A 12,144-nucleotide genomic window follows, 5' to 3' on the forward strand; every position below is an offset into this window, starting at 1 on the left:
GTGTGGGGGGATGTGTGGGGGGGTTAGGGGTGGGATTTGGGGTCTCGAGGGGTTATGGGTGGGGTTTGGGGTCTCGTGGATTTTTGGGTTTTTTTTGGAGTGGTTTTTGGGGTGTTTTTGCGTGTTTTTGGGGTGCTGACCCCCCACCCCAAATTCTGCATCTCTGGGATCGTTGCCGGGGGTCCCTGTGGGTCTGGGTGGGGTAGGGGTGGGATTTGGGGTCTCGAGGATTTTGGGGCCTTTTTTGGGGTGGTTTTTGGGGTGTTTTTGGGGGTTTTGGTGTTTTTTGGGGTGCTGACCCCCCCCCAAATTCTGCAGCGCCCCCTCCCCGTGCTCACCGAGCTCTGGAGTTGCTGCCGGGGGTCCCTGGGGGCGCGAGGGGGGGTTAGGGGTGGGATTTGGGGTCTCGAGGGGTTATGGGTGGGGTTTGGGGTCTCGGGGATTTTTTGGTGGGGTTTTTTTGGGGTTTTTTGGGGTGGTTTTGGTGTTTTTTTGGTGTTTTTGGGGTGCTGACCCCCTCCCCAAATTCTGCAGCGCCCCCTCCCCGTGCTCACCGAGCTCTGGGGTTGCTGCCGGGGGGAGGTTAGGGGTGGGATTTGGGGTCTCGGGGGTATTTTTGGGTTTTTTTGGGATCTCGGGAGGGGTTTTGGGGTTTTCTTGGGGTCTCGGGGGTGTTTTTGGGGTGTTTTTGGTGTCTCAGGTTTTTTTGGGAGGTGTTTTGGTGTCTCGGGGGTGTTTTTGGGGTCTCGGGGTTTTTTTGGGGGGTGTTTTGGGATTTCGGGGATGTTTTTTGGGGGTTTTTTGGTGTCTCGGCGGGTTTTTGGGGTGTTTTGGGGTCTCGCGGGGTTTCTTGAGGGTTGTTCTGGGGTTCCGAGGGTATTTTTGGGGTGTTTTTGGGGTGCTGACCCCCCCCCAAATTCTGCAGCTCCCCGACCTCTGGGATTGCTGCCGGGGGTCCCTGTGGGTCTGGGGGGTCAGGGGTGGGATTTGGGGTCTCGGGGTTTTTTTTGGGGGGTGTTTCAGGGCTCCTAGGTTTTTTCTGGGGGGTCCTGGGGATGTTTTGGGGTGCTGACCCCCCCCCAAATTCTGCATCTCACCAAGCTCTGGGATTGCTGCCGGGGGTCCCTGTGGGTCTGGGGGCTTAGGGGTGTTTTTGGGGTTGTTTTTGGGGGTCCCGGGGGTATTTTTGGGGTGCTGACCCCCCCCGTGCCCCCCCAGTGCGGCAGTAACCCCCTGCCCGGGCTCACCGAGCTCTGGGATTGCTGCCGGGGGTCCCTGTGGTCTGGGGGGTTAGGGGTGTTTTTGGGGGATGTTTGGGGTCCCGGGGGTGTTTTTGGGGTGGGATTTGGGGGTCCCGGGGTATTTTTGGGGTGCTGACCCCCCCGTGCCCCCCCCAGTGCGGCAGTAACCCCCTGCCCGGGCTCACCAAGCTCGAGGATTGCTGCGGCAGCATCGGCAGCGCCTGGGGACAGAGCAAGTGCCACAAATGTCCCCACCTGCAGGGTGAGGGGACCCCCGCGACCCCCGGGGGTGGGGACCCCTCCCCTGAGCCCCCTCCGGGTGTCGGGGACACCCCCACATTCCTGCGACCCCCACCCCAAAAAAAAACCCCGGGTGGTCGAGACCCCCCCCCCCCCCCCCCCACCCAGAGGATTCTCCCTTAACTCGGGGTGGGGGGGGGACCTGGACCCCCAAATTCCCCCCCAAAATCCCCCCTCAGGACCCCCCAGAATTCGCCCAGAACCCCCCAGAGCCCTCCTAAAACTCCACCAGGACCCCCCTAGAACCCTCAGAATCCCCCAGGACCCCCCAAAACCCCCCCAAACTCCCCCAGAATCCCCAAAACCCCCCCTAGGACCCCCCAAAACCGCCCCAGAATTCCCCCAAAACTCCCCCAAGACCCCCCAAACCCCCCCAAAACTCCCCCAGGACCCCCCAAAACCTCCCTAGAATTCCCCCAGGACCCCCCTAGAACCCTCAGAATCCCCCAGGACTCCCCAAAACCCCTCAGGACCCCCCAGGACCTCACCCCAAACTCCCCAGGACCCCCCAAAACCCCCCCAAAACTCCCCCAGAACCCGCAACCCCCCCCAGGACCCCCCAAAACCTCCCCAGAACCCCTCAGGACCCCCCAGGATCCCCCAAAATCCCCCCAAAACTCCCACAGAATCCCCAAAACCCCCCTCAGGACCCCCCAAAACCTCCCCAGAATTCCCCCAGAACCCCCCCAGAACCCCCCAGGACCCCCCACCCGAAACCCAAGCCCCCTCCCCAACACTCCCCTCCCCCCCCTTTTTCCCCCTCTCCCCCCCCCCGCGCCCCCCCCGCTCTGGGGGTGACCGGGGGGGTCTCGGGGGGGTCTCGGGGTCTCCACAGGTTCGGGGTCCCCGAAGGCGGCGCGGGGGGAGCGCGGGGGGGACTGTCCGCAGGGCTACAAACGGCTCAACAGCTCCCACTGCCAGGGTACGGGGGGAGGGGGGACCTGTGGTACCTGGGCCAGGTGTGTTACACCTGTGTTACCTGTGCCAGGGGTGCCAGGTGTGCCAGGTGTGTTCTTACCTGGGCCAGGTGTGTTCTTACCTGTGTTACCTGTGCCAGGTGTGTTATACCTGTGTCACACCTGTGCCAGGTGTATTCTACCTGTGTCACCTGTACCAGGTGTGTTATACCTGTGTCATATCTGTATCACACCTGTGTTACCTGTGCCAGATGTGTTCTACCCGTGCCACATCTGTATTACCTGTGCCAGGTGTGTTCTACCTGTGTCACACCTGTACCGGGTGTGTTCTTACCTGTGCCACACCTGTGACAGGTGTGTTCTACCTGTGCCAGGTGTGTTTGACCTGTGCCAGGTGTGTTATACCTGTGTCACTTCTGTATCACACCTGTGTCACCTGTGCCCAGTGTGTTCTACCTGTGCCAGGTGTGTTCTACCTGTGCACTCCTGTATTACCTGTACCAGGTGTGTTTTACCTGTGCACACCTGGACCTGGCCAGGTGTGTTCTACCTGTGCACACCTGTGTCACACCTATATTGCCTGTGCACATCTGTATCACACCTGTGTCATACCTGTGTCACCTGTACCAGGTGTGTATTACCTGTGCACACCTCTATTACCTATGCACACCTGTATCATACCCGTGTCACACCTGTATTACCTGTGCCAGGTGTGTTCTACCTATGCCAGGTGTGTTATACCTGTGTCACATCTGTATCACACCTGTGTCACCTGTGCCAGGTGTGTTTTACCTGTATTACCTGTGCCAGGTGTGGTTTACCTGTGCACACCTGTATCACACCTGTGTCACCTATGCCACACCTGTATTACCTGTGCTGGGTGTGTTCTTACCTGTGTCACACCTGTGTCACACCTGTGTCAGGTGTGTTCTACCTGTGCACACCTGTGTTACCTGTGCCAGGTGTGTTTTATCTGTATCACACCTGTGCTAGGTGTGTTCTTACCTGTGTCACACCTGCACCAGGTGTATTTTACCTGTGCCAGGTGTGTTTTACCTTTGCCACACCCGTATCACACCTGTATTACCTGTGCCAGGTGTGTTTTACCTGTGTCACATCTGTATCACACCTGTGCTGGGTGTGTTTTACCTGTGTCACACCTGTACCTGGCCCAGACGTGCTCACACATGGCTCAGGTGCAGTGTACATGGCTCAGGTGTGTCACAGCTGGCTCAGGTGCACTGTACCTGTCTCAGGTGTGCTGTACCAGCCCCAGGTGCACTCACACCTGTCCCCAGGTGTGTCACACCTGTCTCAGGTGCGCTGTCCCCGCAGACATTAACGAGTGCGCCCTGCCCGGGGTGTGCTGTACCTGTCCCAAGTGTGCCATACCTGTCTCAGGCGCACTCACACCTGTCTCAGGTGCTCTGTACCTGCCCAGGTGTGTCACACCTGTCCCCAGGGGCTTTGTACCTGTCTCAGGTATGCTCTCATACCTGTGCAGACATTAACGAGTGCGCCCTGCCCGGGGTGTGCTGTACCTGGCTCAGGTGCTCTGTACCTGGCCCAGGTGTGTCACACCTGTCCCCAGGGGCTCTGTACCTGCCCCAGGTGTGCCATACCTGGTTCAGGTGTGCTGTACCTGGCCCAGGTGTGCTGTACCTGGTTCAGGTGTGTCCCACCTGTCTCAGGTGTGCTCTCATACCTGTGCAGACATTAACGAGTGCGCCCTGCCCGGGGTGTGCTGTACCTGTCCCAGGTGCACTCACACCTGCCCCAGGTGTGTCACACCTGTCAGTCGTGCACTGTACCTGGTTCAGGTGTGCCATACCTGCCCCAGGTGCTCTGTATCTGCCCAGGTGTGTCACACCTGTCCCCAGGTGCTCCGTACCTGTCTCAGGTGTGCTCTCATACCTGTGCAGATATTAACGAGTGTGCCCTACCCGGGGTGTGCTGTACCTGTCCCCAGGTGCACTCACACCTGTCCCAGGTGTGTCACACCTGTCTCAGGTGCTCTCATACCTGTCCCAGGTGCTCTGTACCTGTCCCAGGTGTGTCACACCTGTCCCCAGGTGCTCTGTACCTGTCCCCAGGTGTGTCACACCTGTCCCCAGGTGCTCTGTACCTGTCCCCAGGTGTGTCACACCTGTCTCAGGTGTGCTGTACCTGTCTCAGGTGTGCCATACCTGGCCCAGGTGTGCTGTACCTGTCCCAGGTGTGCCATACCTGCCCCAGGTGTGTCCCACCTGTCTCAGGTGTGCTGTCCCCGCAGACATTAACGAGTGCGCCCTGCCCGGGGTGTGCCAGCCCGGCGAGTGCCGCAACACCCAGGGGAGTTTCCGCTGCTCCTGCTCGGCCGGACACGTGCTGGGCCCGTCCCGGAGCCAGTGCCTGCGTACGGGGGGCCGGGGGGCTTGGGGGGCTTGGGGGGCTTGGGGGGGCTTCGGGGGATCCGGGGGGTTCGGGGAGTCTTGGGGGGGTCCGAGGGATTTGGGGGGTTCGGGGGATTCTGGGCCCGTCCCGGAGCCAGTGCCTGCGTACGGGGGGGCCGGGGGGCTTGGGGGGGCTTGGGGGGCTTTGAGGGGTTCTGGGGGTTCAGAGGGTCCTGGGGGTTTGGGGGTCCGGGGGGGCTTTGGGGGGTTTGGGGGGTTCTGGGGGTTTGGGGGGTCCGGGGGATCTTGGGGGTCTTCAGGGGGTCCAGGGGGATTGGGGGGGTTCGGGGGGTTCAGAGGGTCCTGGGGGTTTGGGGCTCCAGAGGGTCCGGGGGGGCTTTGGGGGGTTCGGGGGGTTCTGAGGGTTTGGGGGATCTTGGGGGGTCCGGGGGGTTCGGGGGGTTTTGGGGGGTTCTGGGAAGTTCTGGAGGGTTCGGGAGATCCAGGGGGTTCCAGGGGTCTTTGGGGTTCGGGAGGTTCTGGGGATTCTGGGGAGGGGTCTCTGAGGTTTTGGGGATTTTGGGATTCTAGGGATTTTGGGGAGGGGTCTCTGAGGTTCTGGGGATTTTGGGGTTCTGTGGATTTTGGGGAGGGGTCTCTGAGGTTTTGGGGATTTTAGGGAGGGGTCTCTCAGGTTTCTCTGAGGTTCTGTGGATTTTGGGGGTGGTTCTCAAGTTTCTGGGGAATTCTGGAGTTCTGTGGATTTTGGGGAGGGGTCTCTCAGGTTCTGGGATCTCTGGGGTGCTGTGGATTTTGGGGAGGGGTTTCTGAGGTTCTGGGGAGGGTTCTCAGAAGTTCTGGGGATTTTGGGGAGGGGTCTCTGAGGTTTTTGGGGGGGTCTCTGAGGTTCTGGGGATTCTGGGGTTCTGTGGATTTTGGGGAGGGGTCTCTGAGGTTCTGTGGATTTTGGGGAGGGGTCCCTGGGGTTCTGTGGATTTTGGGGAGGGGTCTCTGAGGTTTTTGGGGGATCTCTGAGGTTCTAGGGATTGTGGGGAGGGGTCTCTGAGGTTCTGGGGAATCTCTGAGGTTCTGGGGAATTTTGGGGTTCTGTGGATTTTGGGCAGGGGTCCTTATGGTTCTGTGGATTTTGGGGAGGGGTCTCTGAGGTTCTGTGGATTCTGGGGAGGGGTCCCTGAGGTTCTGGCCATTTTGAGGAGGGGTCCCTGCCTCTCCCCCCCAGCCGAGCCGGCCGAGGAGCGGGGTCTGTGTTTCCGCCTGGTGTCGGGGTCCCAGCAGTGCCAGCACCCCCTCCCCACCCGCCTGACCCGCCGGACCTGCTGCTGCAGCGTGGGCAAGGCCTGGGGGGGGCGCTGCCAGCGCTGCCCCCCCGACGGCACCGGTATGAGGGGGGGTCTGGGGGGGTCTGGGGGGGATTTGGGGGGGATTTAGGGGGGATTTGGGGGGCTTTAGGGGAGTCTGGGGGACTTTAGGGGGGCTGTTCCAGCTCTGCCCCACCGGTACGGGGAGCTTGGGGGTGTCTAGAGGGGGGTCTGGGGGGGTTTGGGGGGGATTTAGGGGTGTTTTTGGGGGGGATTTGGGGGTGTTTAGGGGGCTGGACCCAGCACTGCGCCCCCCACGGTAGCGCTATGGGGGGCTTGGGGGGATTTGGGGGGGGGTCTGGGGGAGTTTGAGGGGGTTTGGGGGGGTTTGGGGGGCTTTAGTGGGGCTGGACCCAGTGCTGCGCCCCCCACGGAACTGATACAGGGGGTCTGGGGGGATTTGGGGTGGATTTAGGGGGGCTTCAGAGGGATTGTACCCAGCGCTGCGCCCCCCCACGGTACCGGTTCGGGGGGTCTGGGGGGTTTGGGGGGGTTTGTGGTGGGTCTAGGGGGGCTTTGGGAGGTGGTCTGGGGGGTTCTGGGGGGGTTTGGGGGGGTCTGGGGGACTTTAGGGGGGCTGTTCCAGCTCTGCCCCACCGGTATGGGGGGCTTGGGGGTGTCTAGAGGGGGGTCTGGGGGGGTTTGGGGTGTTTTGGGGGGGATTTGGGAGGGGTTTAGGGGGCTGGACCCAGCACTGCGCCCCCCACGGTAGCGGTATGGGGGGCTTGGGGGGATTTGGGGGGGGTCTGGGGGCGTTTGAGGGGGTTTGGGGGGGTTTGGGGGGATTTAGTGGGGCTGGACCCAGTACTGCGCCCCCCACGGTACCGGTATGGGGGTCGGGGGGGGGTCTGGGGGGAATTTGGGGTGGATTTAGGGGGCCTTCAGAGGGATTGTACCCAGCGCTGCGCCCCCCATGGTACCGGTACGGGGGGGTCTGGGGGGAATTTTGGGGGATCTGGGGGGGTTTGGGGGGATTTGGGGGCTGGTTCGGGGAGGTTGTACCCATTGCTGCCCCCCCACGGCACAGGTACGGGGGATCTGGGGGGGTTTGGGGGGTCTTTGGGGGGCTTTGGGGGGGATTTAGGGGGGCTGGACCCAGCGCTGCCCCCTCGACGCCACCGGGACGGGGTCTGGGGGGGATTTGGGGGGTCTGGGGGTGTCTGGGGGGGTTTGGGCGGTTTGAGGGGGGCCGCTGCCACTCTGACAGTGCCATTTTGGGTCTGGGGTTTATGGGGTTTTTTTTGGGGGGGGGTCTCTGTAGCCCTGAAAGCACCATTTTGGGTCTGGGGGCGGTTGGGAAGGGGTCCCAAGGTGCCAGTTCTGGGTTTGGGGTTTCAGGGGTCTCAGGGGTTTGGTTTGGAGGTTTGGGGGGGTCCCAACGTACCGGGTTTTGGGGTTTGGGGGCTCCCAGAGTGCCGAGTTTGGGGGGGTCCCAGAGTGCCGTGTTTGAGGTTTGGGGGTCCCAGGGTACCAAATTCGGGGTTTTGGGGATCCCAAGGTGCCGAGTTTTGGGGTTTTTGGGGTCCCAGAGTACCGGGTTTTTGGGTTTTGGGATCCCAGGGTTCGGGGTTTGGGGTTTCGGGGGTCCCAGGGTTTTGGGTCTTGGGATCCCAGGGTTTGAGGTTTTGGGGGTCCCAGGGTTTTGGGGGTCCCAGGGTTTGAGGTTTGGGGTTTTTGGGATGCCAGGGTTTGGGGTTCTGGGGGTCCCAGGGTTTGAAGTTTTGGGGGTCCCAGGGTTTGGGGTTTTTGGGTTTTGGGGGTCCCAGGGTTTGGGATTTGGGGGTCCCAGGGTTTGAAGTTTTGGGGGTCCCAGGGTTTGGGGTTTTTGGGTTTTGGGGGTCCCAGGGTTTGAGGTTTGAGGTTTTGGGGGTCCCAGGGTTTGGATTTTGGGGATCCCAGAGTGCCGGGTTTTGGGGGGGTCCCAGGATGTCGGGTTTGGGTTTTGGGGGTCCTAGAGTGCCGGGTTTTTGGGTTTTGGGGGTCCCAGGGTTTGAGGTTTGGGGTTTTGGGATCCCAGGGTTTGGGGTTTGGGGGTCCCAGGGTTTGGGGTCCCAGGGTTTGGGGTTTGGGGTCCCAGAGTACCGAGTTTTTGGGATTTTGGGATCCCGGGGTTTGGAATTTTGGAGGTCCCAGGGTGCTGAATTCGGGGTTTCAGGGCTCCCAGGGTTTGGGGGCTCCCAGGGTTTGAGGTTTTGGGTTTTGGGGGTCCCAGGGTTTGGATTTTGGGGTCCCAGGGTTTGGATTTTGGGGGTCCCAGGGTTTGAGGTTTGGGGGTCCCAGGGTTTGGATTTTGGGGTCCCAGGGTTTTGAGGTTTTGGGGGTCCCAGGGTTTGGATTTTGGGGGTCCCAGGGTTTGAGGTTTGGGGTTTTGGGTTCCCAGGTTTTCGGGTTTGGGGTCCCGGGGTTTGGGGTTTTGGGGGTCCCAGAATACCAGGTTTTTGGGGTTTTTGGGGTCCCAGGGTTTGGATTTTGGGGTCCCAGGGTTTTGGGGTTTTGGATTTTGGGGTCCCAGGGTTTGGGGTTTGGGGTCCCAGGATTTGAGGTTTTGGGATCCCAGGGTTTTGGGGTTTGGGGTCCCAGGGTTTTGGGTTTTGGGGTCCCAGGGTTTTGGGGTTTTGGGGTCCCAGGGTTTGAGGTTTGGGGTTTTGGGGGTCCCAGGGTTTGGATTTTGGGGTCCCAGGTTTTGGGGTTTTGGGGTCCCCCCCCTGACCCCCCGTGCCCCCCCAGCCGCGTTCAAGGCCATCTGTCCGGCGGGGAAGGGTTACCACGTGCTGACCTCGCACCAGACGCTGACCATCCAGGGCGAGAGCGACTTCACGCTGCACATCCACCCCGACGGGACCCCCGAGCGACCCCCGCGACCCCCCCCCGCCCGCCCCCAGCCCCGCGCCGCCCGACGCCCCCCCCCCCGCCAGGTGGGGCACCCCCAAATCCCCCCCCGAGACCCCCCCGGGTCCCCCCCTGGGGCTCTCATGGACCCTCCCTGTGCTCCCCCCTTCCCAAAATGTCCCCTGGGGTCTTTCCATGGAACTGTGACCCCTCCCCAAATATCCCCTGTGACTCCCCATGGTCCTGTGACCCCTCCCCAAATATCCCCTGTGACCCCCCCAAAGGGTGACCCCTCCTCAAAATGTCCCCTGGGGTGTCCCATGTCCCTGTGCCCCCCCCATGTCCCTGTGACCCCTCCCCAAAGTGTGACCCCCCCAAAATATTCCCTGTGACCCTCCCCATGTCCATGTGACCCCTCCCCAAAGTGTGACCCCTCCCCAAAATATTCCCTGGGGTCCTCCCATGTCCCTGTGACCCCTCCCCAAATATCCCCTGTGACCCCTCCCCAGAATGTTCCCTGGGGTCTCCCATGTCCCTGTGACCCCTCCCCAAATATCCCCTGTGACCCCCCCCATGTCCCTGTGACCTCTCCTCAAATATTCCCTGTGACCCCTCCCCAAAATGTCCCCTGGGGTGTCCCATGTCCCTGTGCCCCACCATGTCCCTGTGACCCCTCCCCAAAATATTCCCTGGGGTCCTCCCATGTTCCTGTGACCCCTCCCCAAATATCCCCTGTGACCCCCCCCCCCCCAAAATATCCCCTCGGGTCTCCCATGGCCCTGTGACCCCTCCCCAAATGTCCCCTGGGGTCTCCCATGGAACTGTGCCCCCCCATGTCCCTGTGACCCCTCCCCAAAGTGTGACCCCTCCCCAAAATATTCCCTGGGGTCCTCCCATGTCCCTGTGACCCCCTCCCCAAATATCCCCAGTGCCCCCCCATCCCTGTGACCCTCCCCATGTCCATGTGACCCCTCCCCAAAGTGTGACCCCTCCCCAAAATATTCCCTGGGGTCTCCCATGTCCCTGTGACCCCCTCATGTCCCTGTGACCCCTCCCCAAATATCCCCTGTGACCCCCCCAAAGTGTGACCCCTCCTCAAAATATCTCCTGGGGTTCTCCCATGGCCCTGTGACCCCCCCAATGTCCCTGTGACCCCCCGTGTTCCTGTGACCCCTCCCCAAAATGTCCCCTGGGATTCTTCCATGGCCCTGTGATCCCTCCCCAAAGTGTGACCCCCCCCAAAATATTCCCTGGGGGTCTTCCCATGTCCCTGTGACCCCTCCCCAAATATCACCAGTGCCCCCCCATCCCTGTGACCCTCCCCATGTCCCTGTGACCCCCCGTGTTCCTGTGACCCCTCCCCAAAATATTCCCTGGGGTCTCCCATGTCCCTGTGACCCCTCCCAAAATATTCCCTGTGACCCCCCCCGAAATGTGACCCCCCCCCTCCAAATATCCCCTGGGGTCTTCCCATGTCCCTGTGACCCCTCCCCAAATATCCCCTGTGACCCCTCCCCAAAGTGTGACCCCTCCCCAAAATATTCCCTGGGGTCTTCCCATGGACCTGTGATCCCCCCATGTCCCTGTGACCGCCCCCAATGTCCCTGTGACCCCTCCCCAAAGTGAGACCCCCCTCCTCAAAATATCTCCTGGGGTCTCCCATGTTCCTGTGACCCCTCCCCAAATATTCCCTGTGACCCCTCCCCAAAATATCCCCTGGGGTGTCCCATGTCCCTGTGCCCCCCTATGTCCCTGTGACCCCTCCCCAAAGTGTGACCCCTCCCCAAAATATTCCCTGGGGTCCTCCCATGTTCCTGTGACCCCTCCCCAAATATCCCCTGAGCCCCTCCCCAGTGCCCCCCCATGTCCCCAACCCCCCCATGACCCCCCTGTTTTGTGTGTCCCCCCCCCGCCCCACGGTGGGGGGGTCAGTTTGGGGTCTCAGCGCCCCCTCCCCCCGCAGCTGTGACCCCCCCGGCCATGGTGAGTGTGGGGGAGGGGAGGGGGGGGGAGGGACCAGCATGACCGGGAGGGATTTGGGGAGGGGGCTCAGGGGGCTGGGGGTGCATGGAGGGGGTTTGGGGGGGCTGGGAGGGGGGCGGGGGGCGCGGAGGGGACGGAGGGGACAGAGGGGACAGAGGGGACAGAGGGGACATCGCTGTCCCCCCCCAGCTCCCCGCGTTCGGGAGCCCCTCGGAGGAGCAGGGACTGGAGCAGCCCCCGGGGAGCAGCGAGACCCCCCGGTACCCCGGTAAGGGACAGGGAGGGGACAGGGACGGGGAGGGGACAGCGGACAGGGACAGGGACAGGAGAGAAGGGACAGGGAGGGGACAGGGACAGGGGACAGGGAAGGGACAGGGAGGGGACAGGGGACGGGGGACAGGGGAGAGGGGACAGGGACAGGGGACAGGGAGGGGACAGGGACAGGGAGAGGGGACAGGGAGAGGGGAGAGGGGGGGACAGGGAGGGGACAGGGAGGGGACAGGGATGGGGACAGGGACAGGGAGGGGACAGACAGGGAGGGACAGACAGGGACAGGGACAGGGATGGGGGACAGGGAGGGGACAGGGAGGGGACAGGGACAGAGACGGACAGGGGAGAGGGGACAGGGGAGAGGGGACAGGGGACAGGACAGGGAGGGACAGGGACAGGGGACAGGGGAAAGGGACAGGGGACAGGGAGGAGGGGGACAGGGACAGGGGACAGGGGAGGACAGGGGACAGAGGACAGGGAGGGGACGGGGACAGGGACAGGGATGGGGGACAGGGGACAGGGACAGGGAGAGGGGAGAGGGGAGAGGGGACAGGGAAGGGACAGGGTCAGGGGATGGGGACAGGGGACAGGGGGACAGGGAGGAGGGGGGACAGGGACAGGGGATGGGGACAGGGATGGGGGACAGGGGACAGGGACAGGGGACAGGGACAGGGAGGGGACAGGGAGGGACAGACAGGGAGGGGACAGGGGACATTCTGGAGACAAGGAGAGTTTGGGGACAGACGGGGTTTGGGGACAGGGAGGGGACAGGGAGAGTTTGGGGACAGGAACAGCTTGGGGACAGACAAGGACAATTTGGGGACAAGGGGCAGTCTGGGGACAGACAGGAACA

General features: G+C 62.3%; 1 protein-coding gene across 1 annotated transcript in view; it reads left to right on the plus strand.

Annotated features, from left to right (window-relative positions):
* LTBP3 (latent transforming growth factor beta binding protein 3) overlaps positions 1-12,144 on the plus strand; it is a 44,607-nt gene that overhangs the window by 7,563 nt on the left and 24,900 nt on the right. The window contains 6 exon segments of the mRNA XM_033083477.1: positions 1,398-1,503; positions 2,377-2,463; positions 4,731-4,853; positions 6,071-6,229; positions 8,937-9,079; positions 11,133-11,289. Coding sequence (XP_032939368.1) covers positions 1,398-1,503; positions 2,377-2,463; positions 4,731-4,853; positions 6,071-6,229; positions 8,937-9,079; positions 11,133-11,289 — 775 coding nt within the window.

The sequence above is a fragment of the Catharus ustulatus genome, chromosome 32, assembly GCF_009819885.2.
Source record: "Catharus ustulatus isolate bCatUst1 chromosome 32, bCatUst1.pri.v2, whole genome shotgun sequence".
Classification (NCBI taxonomy): Eukaryota; Metazoa; Chordata; class Aves; order Passeriformes; family Turdidae; genus Catharus; species Catharus ustulatus.